General features: G+C 34.1%; 1 protein-coding gene across 17 annotated transcripts in view; it reads left to right on the top strand.

Moving 5' to 3' along the window:
* Positions 1-1,937: 1,937 nt before the first annotated feature.
* LOC101262851 (uncharacterized) overlaps positions 1,938-20,593 on the top strand; it is a 44,308-nt gene continuing 25,652 nt past the window's right edge. For 15 of the 17 annotated variants that reach the window (XR_003248065.2, XM_026032734.2, XM_026032735.2 and 12 more), the window contains exons 1-7: positions 1,938-2,155; positions 2,261-2,339; positions 3,883-3,962; positions 8,094-8,196; positions 8,291-8,447; positions 9,291-9,419; positions 9,599-9,685. Coding sequence is in view for 16 of the 17 variants with exons in the window: in XM_026032734.2 (XP_025888519.1) it covers positions 2,062-2,155; positions 2,261-2,339; positions 3,883-3,962; positions 8,094-8,196; positions 8,291-8,447; positions 9,291-9,419; positions 9,599-9,685 (729 nt within the window). In the remaining variant the exon portion in view is untranslated. Of the gene's footprint in view, positions 2,156-2,260; positions 2,340-3,882; positions 3,963-8,088; positions 8,197-8,290; positions 8,448-9,290; positions 9,420-9,598; positions 9,686-20,593 lie in introns of all 17 variants that reach the window. The other 2 variants (XM_069288739.1, XM_026032739.2) reach the window with 2 other exon arrangements.

Below are 20,593 nucleotides of genomic sequence, written 5' to 3'. Positions count from 1 at the left end.
ATTCTTCTTGGACATCAATATTATGAGACATTTTCTTAAAAATATCAGTAGTGTTTTTAACACGACAAATAAAATAATCATGTTGTTGCTCACATTTTTCGCATAGACAAAAAAAGCATTTGATGTTAGAAGAGGAAGTAAGACCAATAAAAGATTGAGTTGTTGTCATGGATGAAGCTTCTTGTATCATTTCATCTACAAGGTAAGTAAAAAAAGATTGAGAGTTTAATATTCATTATAAAATAATATTAATATTATGTTGCCACAGATGGATAGTCTGTTGCCATAAATTAACATATTGCCACATATATATCTCTATTGCTACACATGAAATTTTTAATGCCACGTATAAATTTTATGTTGGCACAGATGAATTATATGTTGACACAAATGTACCTATTTTTGCTATAAATGAATTTTTTGTTGCCACAGGTGAATCTTATGTTGCCACAGGTGACCATTTTGTTGCCCTAACGCATAAGTGAGATGTTACAACATATGATGAATGTTAGAATATGCACCAACACATCACTAAAATGTGGCAACATATGACACGTCTTTTAACAAATGACATATATGTTGGACAACTAAACAAAACTATATTTCTAAAATCATATCAACAAAATGGCTACAAAAAGAACAACAAAAGCAACAAAAAATGACTTTTCACTGAATGTTAACAATATATTTGCATTTCCTCAAAATTAGAATTTTTTTGGGTTGGTTGATCTTTTAAAACAATAAATAATAGACACCATTACATCATTATTCAATTTTTACATCCATAGAACGTTTTATTGTACATTAATCCAAGAAAAAAATTTGAAAATAACTTACCCATTTTAAGTCAATCGCGATTTCAGTTCAGAATGAAGAGAGAGTACGACTGGAGATGAAGAGGAAAATAATGGAATTATAGCCGGAGAGGAAGAGGAAGATAATGGAGATAGTCTAGTCAAATTTTTAGATTGAAAAAGGAAAAAGAAGAAGAACAAGAAAGAGAGAGAACGCTGGGAGAAGATGAAAAGATTTTTCTTTTAAATGATTTGGATTGAATTATAGAAGTTAAAAAATGATGTGTTTTTTTTTTGTATTTTATAAAAGATTAAGAAAGTTTTTGAAATATTAATTTGGTCCCAAATTTACTTAATTACATTTGAAAGAGGATTTGGCCAACTCTTAATCAATCTATCACCAAAAATAAAAAGACTTATTTGACAACTTTCATTTAATTTTCTCCGTGGAGCCGCTAAAGCCAATAAAAAGAAGAAAAAAGGGTTTGATATACCCTTCAACTTTGCTATTTGGAGCTAATATACCCCTCCTTATGAAAGTGACTCTTATATGCCCTTACTGTTATACAAACGGCCCACATATACCCCTGTCGTGACAAAATGAACTCACATATACCCTTCATTTAATGTTTTTAAAAAATTAGTTTTAAATTCATATTATATACTTTAATTTTTTAAAAAAAATTATTTAGGGGTATATATGATTCTTCTATCAAAGTTTAAGGTATATTTTAATTTTTTTCATACATAAATTATTTTTTGACTTCTTGTATTATAGTTATTTGAATTTCTTTTCTTTCTTATTTTTTTCTTTCATTCCTTAGTTTAAAGTAAAAAATTTAAATACTTTTTTTTGTCTATATTGTAATTTGATTTTTGTATTCAAAGAAAAAAAATTAGTCATCAAGAAAATTAGTGAAACATAATAAATTTGATTATCAAAATAATAATTCTAAATTAGTTATTGAAATAAAAAAAAGTTAAAAAATATATTTATCAAGAATTAAATTTACTTATATAGAATTTGCTTTTTCAAAATAAATATAAAAATTAGATTAAAAGTTTATTTTTTCATATTCGCTAAAAAAAAATTCTATGTTAGCCATTTATTTATAAGTAAGCATATATATATATATATAAACTATTCTTGTGTTAAAGGTATATAAGACCATTTCCCTAAAAAGAAAAAAAAAGAGAAGAAGCTAGTCTTTGCAAAATCCCCTAATCTTGTCCATTTCCTTGGTCGGCAATTGTAGAGGTCAGAGAAATGGCGCTGAAGCTATCAATATCTCGGCGTTCCAGTTTCAGCAGTAGCTTCTTCTTCTCCTGCAAATTACCATACACTACTCCAAACCTCTCTGGTACTTTTCTCTTCTTTTACCTCTTTGTTAATGGTTAAAAGTGTTGTTGCAGTTTTCGACTCTTTCTTTGTCTGTTTATCTGAGTATTCTACTTGTATTGATCAGCCACATTCAAAATCAGCAATTATCTTTCTGTAAGAGCCTTTGCTTCCGTCTCTGAAGAGAAGGGTCAACCAAAGAAAAAGTAATCCTCTCTCTTAGTATCATCAATTTATTCTTCTACCCTAATGTGCATTGCTTCAACTGCCAACTTCTCATTGATAAAAATAAAACCCAATAACATGGAAAAAAAACTGCATACATGCAATTCCATTTGAATACTAAACACCAATAAACATAATGGGTGTCTGGAGGATAGAGTTTAAAAAAAACGATACATTTTAGCTTATGTTTGGGGTAGTAGATGCATTTCTGTTTTACTATTTTGTGTAGATGCTATTCCTTAACTGGTGTTGACAGAAATTGTACTACAGATGTTGACTAGAATAGTGCTTTTACATAACACGTGCCTTATTAGATATCTCTTCAACCATTTAATTGGACAATTTCATACTTTTTGCAGTGTATTATTGTACTTCAGTGTCATTTTTCAAATGCAATTTTATATTAGAGATGTGATTTGCTATGTTCAGTTATACAAATGTTGTCTCGTGAACAACATAGCATTATGTAAATGCACATGAAAAATGAGATTTGCATAGAGGGATGATTCCACTTCATTAACTAGAGTCCTTGCATGCTGTCTTAACCTTCAAAAACTGAAGGAGTACCACATTTTTCCCTTTCTGATTTTACTTGACGTTGTAAATTTAGCCAACACTCACTTAAGTTGTATATTTGGTTAGATATGTATATGGATACAAGAAGCTTCCTCGTTTACACATACTGTACACTCTTGTGCACATATGTACTCCACAAATGTCATTCTTGATATGCAACTTTAATTGCATTCTACTATGTTGATCTCGTTAGTCGTTACTGCATTCATACAATTGAACACAATAATACAACAACAATATACCAATAAATCCCACTAGTAGGGTCTGCGGAGGATGGAGTGTATGCAGCCTTACCCCCCTGCCTTTGATAGATGCTCGGCTCAAATAAAGCATATCAAACAAGTAGGAAAAGAAAATGCAGCAAAGAATACCAGTAGCAGCAACAATGAATAAGAAAACTGAAGGAAAGAAAACAACATTTAGTAATAAAATTGAAGTCTTCGACAGTAGGAGAAAAAAATAATAGTATTACTGATCAGGGAAACTAGACAGTGAATGACTACCTACTAAGTACTAATCTCCTACCCTAGTCCTCGACCTCTATATCATTCTATCTAGGGTCATGTCCTCGGCAAGTTGCAGGCCTGATACTTCTTCTGCCTATCTATACCCCTCCTCAGGCCCACCATAACCTCCATCATGCTGTAGACACCAAAAAGCCTATCAATCCTTGAGGCCTAAAGTTTTCCTCCCCACAGGTAAATTAAGCTTACTCGATCATCATCAATAGAGCTTCATTTCTTTGTTAAAATCTCTTATTGAATATGTCCTTTCTTCTGCGTGGGATTGTTACACACTTTTAGTTGCTTCAATGGCTGTTTCACTATACCTAAGCTTGTATTAATGTTCCTCAATTAGAGCTGAAAGCTCCTTTTGTATGTAATTTATTGATAACTTTCGGTCCTTTTCCTACCATCATATTGATTAAGTGTTCGTATGATTCATTAGGAAAAGGAGACTGGATGAATTGTGTTTGGAGAGGTTTCAGCAGTACAGCCGGACATTTATACAGTCATGGATCCTCCAAGGTAGTTGATATTCATCATGTCCTTTTGACACCTTTTTTGATGTCTTGATATCTGCCCAATGCCAATATGATAAGTAGAAGATACGGATTTCTCAGTATCATTTAGCTTTTGGTAATCAAACCTGTTTATTACATTTCTTTTTGCAGAGAAAAGAGACTTCTCAGCTATGTTCTTTCAATTTGTTTGAGCTGTCTAGAGTTAAAATGTTATTCTTGATGGGAAGTGTTACAGGGTAGAATAACATTATTTGTGTAGAGTCTGTAAAAGTAGTCTAGCTATCATTAGAAAGGACATCATCACACTTGTAGAATAGTCACTGAAATTATCTGGATGCAATGTTTCAAGATATAATTCTCTAAAAGACACGCTATGTTTCAAGAAATATAATTTTATAACAAATTTCTGTCAATTCTATTGGTGCCTGGAATGCTTCCTATATGATAAGTAGTACATCTAATTGCTCAAACCTTGAGCTTTTGGTAATCAAACCTGATTTTCACTGTTCTCATTGCAGAGTGAAGAGACTTCCTTTCTATGTTCTTATAATTTGGTTTGACCTGCTTAGAGTTAGAATCCTATTCTCTGTGGAATGAGTTACAGGATAGAATGACATTACTTGAGTAGAAGCTGTATAGCAATAGTCTAGCTATTGTTAAAAAGGATATTATCACACTATTAACGTAGACATTGAATTTCAGAAGCAATGTGTCAAGAAATATAATACTATAACAGACATATGAATGCTTAATTATTTATTTTCGGATGTCAATTTTTGTTCATTTATGTCAAGTAGTCTTATCAAGAGTATGCCTTTATTTATGAGAAGAAATGGAAGTTAGGCCTAATTAAACCCAAAAAACTAGCTCATCAGAGGATGATTGCTAATATCGTATAATGTAACCACAACCCATTTCGTCATCCAATGCGGGACCTAACATTTCCCCGCTTGCTCAAGACAACTGGAGCGTGGATAACATAACACAGGGCACAACATTTAGAAATATAATAACAAGGACGAAGGATCGGTGGATCTGGCTCTTATATCGTGTGATATGCTGATGATTCACTGTTTTCTTCTGATGCTGATATCAACCAAGTGAAATATATAAGAACCATTCTAGTGATTTTTGAAGCAGTATCAGGGCTACGTATAAACTAGAACAAGAGTATGCTTTTCCCAGTCAACAAAGTGGACAACATCCAAGTGTTAGCAGGAGTTCTAGGATGTGAGGTGCGATCCTTACCTACTGTGTATTTAGGGCTGTCTTTGGGTGCCAAAAGTAAAGCTCTGGAATCTGGAACGGTGTTATAGAAAGGTGTGAAAAAAGGCTTTCTAACTGGAAGGGGCAATATTTATCATTGGGCGGCAGGATCATTCTAGTCAATAGTATTGGATGCTCTCCCTACCTATGTCATGTCTTTGTTTCCTATCCCTTCTGAGGTTTTGAAAAGATTAGACTCCTTAAGGAGGAATTTCATTTGGCAAGGCACCAAAGAAAAGAAAGCAATTCATTTGGTCAAATGGGAATGCCTCATCACCAGCAAAAAGGATGGAAGACTTGGCATTAGCGACCTCAAAGCCCATAAACAAAGCTTGATGATGAAATGGTTATGGAGATATTACTTGGTGACTAATGCATTATGGAATCTGTACATGATAAACATGGCCAACATGACCAGTGGTGCTCTAATTCTCTGAATTGTCCCTTTGGAGTTTGGAGAGCCATTAGATCTTTTTGGCTGGAAATATCAGTTTCAAAGTTGGCAAAGGGAGGAAAATTTTCCTTTTGGCATGACAATTGGCTTGGGCACAGTCCTTTAAAGTTCTGTTCTCTGATTTCTTCACTATTGCTACTTTACCAGATATTAACCTTGAATCAGCTAAAGGACTACATGGGTGGAATATCACTTTTAGAAGATTATTACATGATTGGGAATTGGAAAGAGTTGTGGACTTGTTCTCGACCTTGGAATCTTTCCAAGATTCAAAGAATCTGAGGATACGTTGTGCTGGAAATCTGGAAGTGATGGAGTCTACACTGTCAAATCTGCATACAACTACCAGATAAGAGAAAATGCACAAGTTGACCAGTGGCCATGAAAGTTCATCTGGAAGACTAAGGCCCCTTACGAATTTGTATGTCTTTCTCGGATTGTAGCAAGAGAAGCATGTCTCACTCAAGAAAACTTAAGGGGGGGGGGGGTCATCTGTGCTGTAGACGTTGTATATGTGGTGCAGTCAGAGAAAACAATAGCCGTCTGTTTCTACATTGTCCTATAACTGGACAATTGTGACAACTTTTTTTGAACTTGGTAGGACTAAGATGGTCTATGCCAACAACAAGTTGTGACTTATTGAAGTGTTGGAACTATAATGGCGGCGCAGTGAGACAAAAGAAGTGGGGGAAACTTGTCCCAGCTTGTATATGGTGGACAATTTGGAAGGAGAGGAACTACAAATTTTTGAAGACAAAAGCAATCCTGTGCAGAAAGTCAAGATGAATTGTGTTCTTTTGTTTCTTTTTTGGTGTAATGAAAACTATGCAGAGGAGACTGATCCACCAGTTGATATGATAGGATCCTTGTGAAGCTGCATGGTTGGGTTTTTGTAATTGTAAATAGCACTGTCATGGTGCAGATCTAATTCGTATATATATATAAACACACACACACACACATACACACACAGAGTTTTGGATGGCGAGAGGCGACGCCACGCGTCGCCGCTCACCTTTTTGAATCGAGCCGCCAATTAATACCAAAAATTAAAAATTTTTAATTGCAGATATAAATATCATTGAATTCACTATTGTACAAGTTACAACAAATACTATATTCATTACTATAGAAGAAATAATTTTTTTAAAAAAAATAACAGACAGCATAGTGAAAGCAGCAGCATTCAGCAGCATTTTACAGTGAACAAAGAAAACAGAGGGAAAAACAGAGCAGTGAAGAAAACAGAGGAAAAAAAAAAGAGCAGTGAAGGCAGCAAGCAGTGAAGAGTGAAGACAGCAAGCAGTTCAGAGCTACAAATTTCAGAATTTAAGATTCACTTCACAAGAAATTGAACAGAAGAAAAGAAGAAAATAAGAGAAAAAGAGGACTGAAGAGAAGAAAGGAAGAAAAGAAGAGAAGAAGAAAGAAAAGGGGCCAAACCTTTTGCGCCAGTCGACTGAAGGAGAAGAAGAGATCACGAGGTTGAGGAGAAGAAACGCGAGTCACGACTGACTGGAAGTATGGAAAAAAAACCCTAATTTTGACTAATATTATTAAGTCAAGACCTTTTAAAAAAATTTAAAACAAAAGGCGCCGCCATTCAGGTCGACATTACGTTGTCTCACGTCGCCTCTCGTCGCCTAATTGATCTCGCCAAGCCTCACTGAGAAATAGCGTTACATGGTTGCCTTGCCTCGCCATAGCGCCTTTGGCGAATGGCGAGCGCCATTAAGAACACTGCGCACGCGTGCACACACACATGTTACCAATCTCAATAATAATAATAATGTGATAAATATGACACGGAAGAAAGCATGAAGAATATAATCATTATAGACATAATAATATAGGAGTGTGCTCTTTCCTAAACTTTAAGTAGTTAGAGGGAGCACACTTTAATTTACTTAATTATGTCTTTAATATGCCCCCTATAGTGCTGGCCTAAATCTTTTTAACTAAGTATGTGGACATTCTTCGTGATAATGGGTGGTAGTGAGACTCGAAGCATGAACCTTTGTCTGCTCTAGTACCATGTTAGTAAATGGACCTGAGTCTAAACCAACCTTGAAAGTTAGCTCATGAAGGAAGGATTGTCCAAGAGGAGACCACAATCCATTTCCTCAACCAATGTAGGACTTACTGATTTCTTTTTCCAACACTTTAGTTTCTCTTAATCTCTTGTCTTGTATCTCAACCTCATACATAGCTCCTCTCCGGGCTAATTAATCTCCAACTCCAAAAATTTATCGAAATCTTATAGTATTTATGAATTCCTACTTTATATCGAACTGACAACTTATTGTTACTTCTTTGCTTAAACTTTTCTTTCAAGTTGATATTTTAACTAGCGGTTGGTTTGCTTATGTCACTCTGCCTTCATCTCCTTAACTCCCAACAATTTTTCTAGCTTAGGCAAAGTGTTAGTAGACGGAAGAGTTGTTACCAAAGCAGGGACTCAAATCCCTGATAAAGCTGTTGTGGAGATCATGGCTGAAATTCCAAAATATGTATGCAGGTGAGTATTCCTACACTGAGCCTGTATTTTTATTTTTGACATACTTGGCAGAAATCTTAGCAGCTCTTTGACTTGCTTGTTGACATTTACTCAGAGGAGGACATAAACTGGAGGCCGCAATTGAAAACCTGGGGATTGATGTCGCAGGAAAAGTAGCTCTTGATTCAGGCTTGTCTACTGGAGGATTTACTGATTGTTTACTTCAGTATGGTGCTTCATTTGTCTATGGAGTTGATGTAGGATATGGACAGGTAACATCACTAGACTTAAAAGATGATGCTCATAAAGCTTCTACTTTTTTTAATTTTCTTTTACTGGTTTCAATTACACAAGTTAAGGTCCCGAGTTGTCCAATTTGAGATGTCTGAATACAAAATGGAAAGGATGTTGAATATACATGGTGCCATGCTTGTTGGAGCTCGAAGCAGTTCTAGCGAGTATCATATTCTTTTTTGTAAAAAGATAGAGGAGAAAAGGAACGTTGTGTCCATGCATCGCCAAAGTTCTAGTGCAATGTGCAAGTTAGAAAAGGAGGGAAAAAATTGTAAGATCCAAAAAACTTCTTATGATAAAATTAAATTGCAAAGATATCAATCATAAATGAATAGTTACAAAACCACCATTATTAAAAAAATCATAAGGGAAAGTGATTTTCTGTACGAAGCAAAGCTGAGTTGTAGCTGCGCGAAATTGTAACCTGAAATTACTTCTAGCATAAAATAGCGGTGCAGGTGGAATAAGGCAGTAATGGTTAATGTTTTGATGAATCGATTTTCTGCTCCCTTTTTGGAAAGTATACTACTGACAGTGATGGCCCATAAAGAAAATTATTTTTACACACCAAATCGTAAAGCATTGAGCAAGAAACCATTCGAATGTTTGAATGTACTGTCGTTTTGAAAAACATCCAGTATGCTTTGAATTTAAGTTCATCAGTTCAAAAATTCCTGAATAATGAGATTTTCCTTCTACTTTTGGCCATTAAATAACAGCTTCTTCAAAATTAATTAGTGGCCAAGCAGTACCAGGATCGTCTTTAAATTGCTGATCATTTAGTTATTTATATTTGTAAAGGCTTGCTGATTTCTTCACAGGTGGCAGATAAAATTCGTCGAGATGAGCGTGTAAGCGTTTTCGAGCGTACAAACTTGAGATACCTTTCTGAACTCCCACAGAAGGTTGACTTAGTAACTTTGGACCTCTCCTTTATTTCGATACTTCTGGTAAGCTTTTTCTTCTCCAAAATGCTACCAGTGTTATAGTTTTAATGTAGTTCCCTACATTAATGATTTAGCATAGAAAACTAGGCTATTCCATTTTTGTGTATGGTTTAGCAACAATTTTTCTTACAGACAGTTTTTGTCAATACCTAGTAATACTCAAATGTTCATTCTCTATCCAGGTGATGCCTGCAGTTGTCAATTTGATGAAGGAGGAAGCTACATTAGTGACGCTGATTAAACCTCAGTTTGAGGCTCGGAGATCCCAAGTAAGCAATTTTCAGAGATCCCGATCAGCTCTTTTACCCTTCATAAATGCAGTGTGTGTTGGATACCCCCAACCCCTAAATTTAGTGTTAAAAAAGGTTGATTTTTTACCAACAATTAATGTTATTTTACATTGAGCGAATGTTACACATATTTGGAATTTGGATGAATAACAGGAATTCAGGAAATTAGTTGAGCCACGTCAGAAATTAGTTAGTTAATACCGGGTTAGGTAAAGTAGTTAAGAGTACTGTTGAAACAATTAGTAGATATTTTCCTTTCAACTAATTCAATTGTAAATCCTATATAGTTCTGAATTGTAAAGGAGATCTCATCATGAATATACAATACAACACATTTCTCTCTTAAATTCTACATTCTCCTTCTTCTCTTCTTCTCTGTTTTTCCATTGTTCTTTACTGTTCTTTAGCAGTTACTTCTCTCAATCCTCGAATCCTAGTTGATTCCCGCAATTGAGGTAACATTGGTATTAGAGCTACACTTTCCTTGGTAACGATGACAAAGAACACAAGATTAACTGAAGGATCTGGTAACAGTGAAGTGGGTGAATTGCGTGAATTGATGCAGAAGGTATTATTAGAAGTGGGAACTCTTGCGGGTGAAGTGTCAAGTCTCAAGAAATTGGATCAGGTTGTAGTAAAATTAAGGGAACAATTAGCAATTTCTGAAAAAACACCAGTGGATCATCCAGAAAGGGAGGAAGTGCCGGATGTAAGGAGGGTGTTTGATGAAAGGTCTCAAAGGGAGAAAAGTTCCAGTAGTTTCACCAATCACCATTCTCATTTTCCTCGATGGTCAAGGATGGAGTTCTTGAAGTTTTTTGGAGGATATCTTAGGTCTTGATTATTCAGGATAGAACAGTTGTTTAATATGAAGAATATTCCTATGGATGAGAGGATAGGAATTGCATATTTACAATTTGAAGGTGAGGCTGTTTAATGGCATTTGTCATTCATGAAGTACAGGCAGTACTTACAGTCACCAACTTGGAATGAGTATATGATGTCTCTTGTGGAAAGATTTGGGGCAGACTATGATGATCCCATGGAGGAGATCAAGAAGGTGAAGCAAACAGGTTGTGTCAAGGGCTATCAAGCAATATTTAAGAGGAAATTGACAAGGGTCAATTTGTCTCAAGAGAATGCCATTAGTTGTTTCATTGGAGGGTTGAAACATGAGCTCAATATGGCAGTAAAATTGGGTAACCCTCAGACTCTATCTCAAGTGTACAAATCAACAAGAATGCAGGAAGCTTATCTGGCTGCTATCAAACAACCTGTAGCCCCAATGCAGAATCAGTAAGCTCATAGAAGGTATGGAATTAGTGAGCAGAAGTTTCATAGCAAATCACCATTACTACCAACTCCCACTGTGGGTACTTCTATGGCTTCAAAAGGGGTCAATAGGAGAATTTTGAGTATAGAGGAGATGAATGATAGAAGATCCAAAGGTCTTTGCTACTTTTGTCCAGAAAAGTATATGTTTGGTCATAAATGCAAGAACTTGAAACAATTGTATTTGTTGGAGGTTGAGGAAATAGAAGAGTTGGGGGAGGACTCCCAGGAGGTTAGGCATCAGGAAGAACACACAATGGAGATACAAGCTCTGGAGCAAATGGAAATCTCTGTTCATGTTCTAAATGGCTCACTAGGGTATAGAACCTTGAAGGTTACTGGATACCATGCTAAGAAACCTCTCCATATTTTGATTGACACAGGAAGCTCTCACAACTTTATTGATCCTGAGTTAGTAAAGGTGCTAGGATGTGAAGTAAGATCTACTCTACCTCAAAATGTGGCTACAGCTAATGGAAATGACATACTAGTGTAGCAAGTATGCACAATCTCGTGGTTGCTGCAAGGAGCTGAATTCACAACTGATTTTCTGCTATTATTATTAGGTTCTTGTGGGGTAGTGCTTGGAGTGCAATGGTTGTTGACTCTGGAAGATATCAAGATGAACTTTAGAACTCTAACTATGGAATTTTATTATCGAGGGAGGAAACATTGTCTCAGGGGTGCAGGAAGGCAGGTTACTCTTCTTGGAACTGGGAAACTAGCTAAACTGTCAGGTAATCACTCTCAATTGTTCATAATACTAGTTGTTCCAAACATGAACACTGAGACGCAGTGGTATGCACTGGAGACTAGGAATAAACCTGATCAGGACCCTAGGTTGTTAGAACTGTTGCATGAGTTTAAGCATTTGTTTGATTAGTCTATAGAGTTACCTCCATTTAGAGGAACTTTTGATCATAGAATTATGTTACATTAAGGGGCTGAACCAGTGAATAAGCGACCTTACAGGTACGCTTCTACTAAGGAGGACATTATTGAAAACTTGGTTCAACAAATGCTTGATCAAGGCGTAATACAACCAAGTTATAGTCCATTTGCCTCTCCTGTTGTGCTAAGTTGCTCGTACTCGGGTGCGGGTATCCGAGACGGATGCGAATCCGAGAGTCGGATTCGGCGAAATCCAAATTTTAAGATTCGTGGGTGCGAATCCGAGTATGGATACGGGTGCGGGGATACGGCTAAAAATTTCAATATTATAAAAATATAGTTATGAAGATATTCTAAATTTGAGAGATATATTGTGATAAACTTACATGTATTTTGTAGAATTCTATCTTTTGTTCTTCAAGATGAGATTACTCTTCCACTCTTCCTACAAAGACACAACAAAATAGAAACTAAACATTAAAAGAATTTACAAATCACAATAGAATAAATATAACTAAAAGAATCAATAAAAATTGGAAAGAAGAACTAACCTTAGAACATGGATAGTAATAACTCTTGAAAGTTGAAACAAAGTGAAAAGTGAAGAAAACACTACAATTATTAAAATTCAAGAGATACACAAAGATATTTATCCATAATTTAGATATTCATAATTACTAATCAATATTCAATACACCAAGCAAAAGTGTAAAACATACTATTGAACAAAAAACAAGAGATTGTCTCAACTTAATTCATAACTTAAAATTAACATAACAACAAAATATTGTCAATTATCAAGTTATTTAATTAAGTTAGCTATCTCTTCCACATCTTCTTCAACTTCTTCCAAATCTTCAAACTCTTCCTCAAATATCACACCTTCAATTTGAGGGTCATCTATTGAAAGCTCGGTTAGATCATTAGTTGTCTCATCAATATCAAACCGATCTCCACCTAAAATAAATTTAAAAGAATAAATATATTAGAAGATCTTGTATAAAAAGAAAAGAACACCATTTAAACTAAATAATTGAAGAAAATATAGGCATACCAACATCCTAATATTTGCTTGGCCCATTTACATATTTCTCTTTCTTGCGAGACAACAATCGGAGATTATAATGTACAAACACTAAATCTTCGGCTCTTGAAGTTGCTAACTTATTTCTCTTGATATTGTGAATCAAAGAATATGTACTCCAATTTCTTTCACAACAAGAGGAAGAAGCTGGTTGAGTAAGCAACTTGTAAGCTAATTGTTGCAAAAGTGGAGCCGAGACCCCATGATTTGCCCACCAAGAAAGAGAATCTTCATACATCATAGCGTCAATCACATGAGGCTCACTAAAATAGCCATTTCCGCTACAAAAGGATCCATACTCCAATGAGGCTTGTTTCATTTCATTAGAATTTTTAAAGTACCTTTGAAAGCACTTGACTCTATTCAATGAAATTTCACTATCTTCATTGGGAGCTAGCTTTCGAATTCCATTCTCTCCTTCAAGCCATGATTCATGAAAATATTTGGGAACCAAACAATGTGCCATACAATGTAGAGGTGTGTTACTTTTGTTCCACCTAGCCACAAGAATATCATGAATAGTATCAAAAAAAATTGATTGACCGGAAATGAGATCTTTTCCCTCATGCTCAAAGATGACTTTCTTGACTTTCTCAATCATTGAGTCCCACATATCATAAATGAGATGTAATTTTGGACCATCAATATCGGCACTTCTTAGCATATCAACAATTGGTTCCGTTAATTTTAAGAAATAGTCAATACTATCCCATTTTTCATCATTCATTATGAATGATTTTATTTCCCGTGTCTTGGCTTCAATTCCCTTATCCCCCTTATAATTCTTCCATTCATCATCCATGACCATTTTCTCCAAAGAAGATTTTACTTTGCGAATTCGGGTGGTCATAATGATGTGTGAGGCAAATCTTGTTTCACCAACCTTCAACAAACACAAATCCGAATGTTTTTGAAAAAGTGCATGTGCCATGTCATGGTTCACAACAAAATTCTTTAAATTGCTCACTTCACTAAGTAACTCTAAAATCCATTTACAATTAGTAAAGTGAGGTGATTTTTCCGAAGGTTGGTACATACTTTTCAAAGCTAGATTCAAACAATGAACAACGCAAGGATTCCAAAATATATGAGGATATTTTTGCTCCACTATAGTACCGGCAAGTTTCATATTACTTGCATTATCCGTAATAACTTGAACAACATTGTTTGAACCTACATTTTCTACTGCTTCAATAAATAAGTTAGCAATATGTTCACCATCTTTTACGATTCCACTAGAATTGATTGAATTCAAAAACATTGGGCCTCCACTAGATGATGCCATTATATTGATCAAAGGTCGTCTTTTAGTATCGGACCATCCATCCGAACAAATCAACAATCCTTTCTTTTTCCATGTACCTTTTATTGGTTGCAACTTTCTATCAATATGTGTTTTTTCTTGAGCTAAAAGAGTTGACCTCAATCTATTATATGATGGGGGAATATAACCGGGAATGGAATTTTTGGCTAGAAACTTAGAATATTTTTTAAAATAAGGAGAGTTGGCAAAGTTGAATGATAAACCTGATGCGTAGAACATCCTAGCGGCTAATTTGTCGGCCGTATTCCTCTCATAAATGCCGAATGATTTTCCGATAGCTCCACTACTCGAACTCTTTCGTTTTTTTTGTTGAATTAGATCAGTCCCCTCCGGAAGTGATATATAATCATCTTTTTTTCTTGCATCAACTTGAACATTGGTTCGTTTTCTTTCCGCTTGTTCATGCTCCATCTTCAAAAGCGCATATATATCACCACTATTTTCTTTACATATTTGAACACCATGACCCGATAATCTCAAAAAATGTGCTTTCACCCTATTATATGATCCCGTAACTATCTTATTACAATAGTTACAAGACCATGTCCTATTCCCACCCCCATTTGGAGCCATTGAAATAACTTTAACATGATTCCATAGAGGTTTATCATCAAAATCTATTCCTACACTTTTTGTAGGTCTCATAAAATCTTTTTTCTTTTGACTACTTGAAGTCATCTTGCTAAAGAAAGGAAGATGAGTTTTTTTTTTGCTTACAATAAACTTGAAAGAAAAACAAAGAAGAAACAATGGTGTTTTTGGTTTTGGGAGGGAAAAGTAGATGAGGGTGATTTTTTTTTGACTAGATGATGAAAAACAAAGAAGAAACAATGGTGTTTTTGGTTTTGGGAGGGAAAAGTAGATGAGGGTGATTTTTTTTTGACTAGATGATGATTGATGTGATATTTTTCTTTAATCCTACTCTACTTGGAAGACTTTTGAGGTTTCTTTTTTCATCATTCAAGAGGAGTGTATGTATATTGTATACATATATTTTTACTAGTTATATTTGAATTGTTTTTATAGTTCTAAAGGGAAAAATTTATGTTATCTAATTTTTATTTTTGTTGAGAACGTTTGGGTATAATGCTTTTATCCAAGAATTAAGTAATTTTAGTATTTCTTATACTTATATTTTTAGTATTTTGATAGTTCGAAGCTTGTAGTGATAGAAAGAATCAAAGGATCTAATAAGACGAGATTGTTAAAGTGCTTGAATTGATAGGAAGAATTCAGTGATCTAGCGAGACATGATCCTTGATCTGTGTATATATATATATATATATTTCAAAGCTTATAATGATAGAAAGAATCAAAAGATCTAGTAAAACGGGATCCTCAAAGCACTTGTGTAGTTGTATTGATTACGATGAATATAGTGATCTAGCGAGGCATGATCCTTGATCTGGATATGATATTATGTGTGAAACTATATATATATATATATATATATATATATATTTGTAGTATTTCGATAGTTCGAAGTTTGTACTGATAGAAAGAATCAAAAGATCTAGTAAGACGGGATCCTTGAAACGCTTCTATTGATAAAAAGAATTAAGTGATCTAGCGAGACATGATCCTTAATTTTGACATAGTATTGTGCGTGAAACTATATATATCTATACATATTTGTAGTATTTCGATAGTTCGAAACTTGTAATGATAGAAAGAATCAAAAGATCAAGTAAGACAGGATCCTTAAAGCGTTTGTATTGATATGAAGAATTAAGTGATTAGTAAGTAATGAGACATGATCTGGATAAATTATTAGCATGTATTTAGGAATATTTACATAATAGTAGTAATATTAATCAGTAATTATTTCATGTAAGTAATTTTTTACACATAAAGCGATTTTGAAATAAAAATCTCTATAATATTGTTAGATCCCATTTTTCAATCCAATTTGTCCTATTTATATGGACAAAAATATTTATCTTTCGAATATTGTTGCTTTCTCTCCTTTTCTAATATTTATATTTCTATTTTCTTTATACATGTAAATTGTAATATTTGTTCATTTTTCAAGATGACAACAAGTTTTATAAAAATTTTATTTAATTTTTTAATACTATAAAAAATTATAATAATTTAAATTTTTAAAAAATATATTAAAAATTGAGCTGATTTGCTAAATTTGATTTACTATGTAAAAGGACAAAGGATGCAATGTGTGTGTGTGTGTGTGTGTGTATATATATATATATATATATATATCAATTTCTAATCCATTACTTATTATGTCTTGATAAATTCTAGTCAATCCAACTTTACGAGAGAGAAAAAAATGTTTATGTATTTTGAATAATTAAACTATTTGATTAAGTTTTTTTTTTTGAAAGAAAATAAATATTTATGAAAAATAATATAAATTATTTTTGAAAAGCTAAAAAGTTGACTTTTTTTTTGAAAGTATTTTTAAAAAGTTTAACAAAACACTTATAACTATTGAAATAATATTTTTAATGTTGATTGGCAAAACATAAATTATTCATCACCAAAATATTACTATATTATTATTTTTTCTATAAATATATATATTTTATAATAAGGTGAGCAAATAAATTTAGAGGAATTGTACCTCACATTTTTTTTAACTCAAAATCAAACCAATTAAAAAACACCACAAATGAGTAGCTAATTGAATGATTTATAGTATTTGAGACCGTATTTAAATTTAGATTTATGTGATATTTATATTGATATTAATATGATTAAGTTTGAATTTGAATCCTCGAAGATAAATTTCAAATATTCTATCATAATTCATCTTGTCTTTGTGCATTCCCTTTGTTTTTTCTTCTCTCTTTAAAAGCTATACTTTTTTAATATTAATCATTAATATAGAAATTCAATAATTTTGATTAATTATATAAAGTTTATTAAAAATTTTTAATTAAAATTAATTAATTTAAATTCATAAAGGTAAAATCTCTTTAAAAACAGTGAAAGGATGTATTTCATCCCATTATAAATTCATAGATATTTTTTTCATAAATTAAATGAATTATATTCTTGTTACATGATTTATATCCTCAACTTTCCTTAAAATAAAATAAAAGCTGTATTGATTTTATTAACTTTAAAATGGAGTAAATAAAATAAAAGCTGTATTGATTTTATGTGGCTCTTCCACACTCCAAATAACAAGTCAATATTAAAAAAAAATTAATATTTAAACTTTTTCCAACTTCCAAGAAAAAAGCTGGTTCCTAGAAAAAAGGTTTTTGAAACTTTCAATAAAAGTACATCTCTCTTCTCAACTCTTCTTCTTCCTCTTCTCAACTCTTCTTCTTCTCTCTTCTCAAATGTCAACTCTTCTTCTCTTTCGGCGGCGATGTCGCCGACGACTTGCCGGCGTTGTCCCCATAAAAATAATTTTCTCTTCTCTCTTCTCTGTACTTTTTTCAAGCTTTGTACTCTTTACGTCGTCGGAAATTGATTTTTTCTTCCCCAATCTTTTCTCGGCTGCGGTCAAAGCATCCGGATTCGATTGACCAAATCCGACACGCACCTCGCACCCGCACCCGCACCCGCACCAGAGTCGTGTCGAGACGGGTTCGCCTGCAAAAATGAAGAGTCCGCGCAACTTAGCTGTTGTGTTGGTGGGAAAGTAAAATGGAACTTGGAGAATGTGCGTAGACTACAGAGATCTTAATAAGTAAACTGTTAAGAATAAGTTTCCAATTCCCATTGTTGAAGACTTATTAGATGAATTGGGAAAGTCCAAGATCTTTTCAAAAATTAATCTTAGATCAGGATATCATCAACTAAGAATGGCCGTAGAAGATGTACCAACAACAACAGTTAGAACCCATGATGGACACTTTGAGTATTTGGTGATGCCATTTGGCCTATCTAATGCACCAGCAACATTTCAAGGCCTTATGAATTTTGTTTTTAAAGCTTTCTTAAGGAAACATGTATTAGCTTCTTTGATGATATTGTTATATACAACAAGAACTTGGAGGACCACTTGAGACACCTCAGATTTGTTTTTGAGGAATTGCAAAAACACAAATTGTTCGGCAAAGAGAGTAAGTGTTTCTTTGGGGTGCAGAGGATAGAGTACTTGGGCCATTTCATAACTAAGGAGTGAGTTTCTACTGATCCACAAAAGGTGCAAGCAGTCCAAAATTGGCCTAAACCAGCCACCCTCAAGCAGTTGAGAGGTTTTTTGGGTCTAGCTGGTTATTACATAAGATTCATCCAATGATTTAGGGTCATTTCTAGACCATTAACAGATCTATTGAAGAACAAGTTTAAGTGGTCAGAAGAAGCTATCATTGCTTGCAAACAACTTATGGATTCACTAACAAAAGATCCTGACTTAGCCTTACCGGATGCTACCAAGACATTTGTGATGGAGACAGATGCAAGTGATTATGGTATTGGAACTGTACTTATGCAGGAGGGTCATCCCATTGCCTTCATTAGTAAGTCTCTCTCACCTAAAAATAGAGCATTATCTCTCTATGATAGAGAATTACTGGCTATTGTTCAAGCTGTTACAAAGTGGTCTCAGTATCTGTTGGGTCAGAAGTTCACCATTAAACTGATCAAAAGGCTTTGAAATTCCTGATGGAACAAACTATACACACTAACTCTCAGTTATTATGGTTGACAAAGTTGATGCCATTTGACTATAATATTGAATACAAAAAGGGTATAGAGAACAAGGTAGCAGATGCCTTGTCAAGAGTCACTGGTGCTGAGTTGTTAGCTTTGGTAATTTCCAATACCAATTCTGATATCCTACAAGCTATTGTGGATAGTTGGGTAATGGACATTGAGCTGAAAACTTTAATTGAGCGGTTAAAGGTTGATCCAACAGTGTGTAAGCAATTCACTTGGCAACAAAATCAATTGAGAAGGAAAGGAAGACTAGTTGGTGGTAAAGTTTACGAGTTGAGGAGGCAGATCATGACTCTATGGCATTCTTCTCCTCAAGGAGGCCATTCTGGGGTGGAAGCTACTTTAAAGAGGTTGCTCACACTTTTCTACTGGAAGGGCATTAGAACTGATGTGCAGGAGTTTGTTCGGAAGTGTGATAACTTGTCAAAGGAACAAGTATGACTTAGCAGCATATCTGGGTCTGTTACAGCCTCTTCAATTTTAAAGGTTGTATGGTCACAAATTAGTATGGATTTTATTGATGGTCTTCCTAAGTCAAATGGTTATGAAGTGATCTTGGTCATGGTGGATAGATTAAGCAAGTATGCTCATTTTATACCTCTCAAACATCCTTATACTGCCAAATATGTAGCTGGAGTATTTATGGATACTGTTGTAAAGTTACATGGACTACCTGATGCAATCACAAGTGATAGGGATGCTGTGTTCTTAAGTTCTTTTTGGCAGGACTTGTTTACTATCCAAGAAGTTTAACCAAACACTTCATCAGCCTTACCATCCTCAGTCTGATGGCCAGACTGAAGTGTTGAACAGGTGCCTAGGAACCTACTTAAGGTGTTTCTGTAATGAGGATGCTACCAATTGGTTTTCTTGTTTAGCCATGGCAGAGTATTGGTACAACACCTCTTATCATTCTGCTATTCAGACTACTCCTTATGTTACCTCAATTGCAGGAATCAACTAAGATTCGAGGATTGAGAGAAGTAACTGCTAAAGAACGGTTAAGAACAACAGAAAAACAGAGAAGAAGAGAAGAGGGAGAATGTAGATTTTAAGAGAGAAATGAGTTGTATTGTATATTAATGATGAAATCTCCTTTACAATTCAGAGCTATATAGGATTTACAATTGAATTAGCTGAAAGGAAAATATCTACTAACTGTTTCAAAGTACTCTTAACAACTTTAACTAACCCAGTATTAACTAACTAATTTCTGACATGGCTCAACTAATTTCCTGAATTCCTGTTATTCATTCTAATTCCAAATATGTGTAACAGCGAAATTGTCATCTAATGACAAAAACGTAGGAATCCCTAATATTTAGGCCTAATTCCTGTTATCTGCTAACTGTTTGCTTACTTGAGTAATGTAGGAAGCCCTAATATTTAGGCCTTTAACCTTATGTTGCTCAGACTCTCCAACATTATTCTTCAAAAAATGCACTGCTTTTGACTTTGAATATCCAATACGCTCGTGTCAACATTTTGAAGAGTTCGACCAACAACCTTTAACAAAATTTAGAACTTTCCTTATGTAAATCCTTTCTTTATTCGGACTATGCAAAATAATTATATCCTTCAAAAATTACAGTAAGTGAAAGCCAATAAGCTCCTCCTT

Source organism: Solanum lycopersicum, chromosome 9 (assembly GCF_036512215.1).
Source record: "Solanum lycopersicum chromosome 9, SLM_r2.1".
NCBI classification, from domain to species: Eukaryota; Viridiplantae; Streptophyta; class Magnoliopsida; order Solanales; family Solanaceae; genus Solanum; species Solanum lycopersicum.
This window is presented reverse-complemented; position numbering and strand designations above follow the sequence as displayed.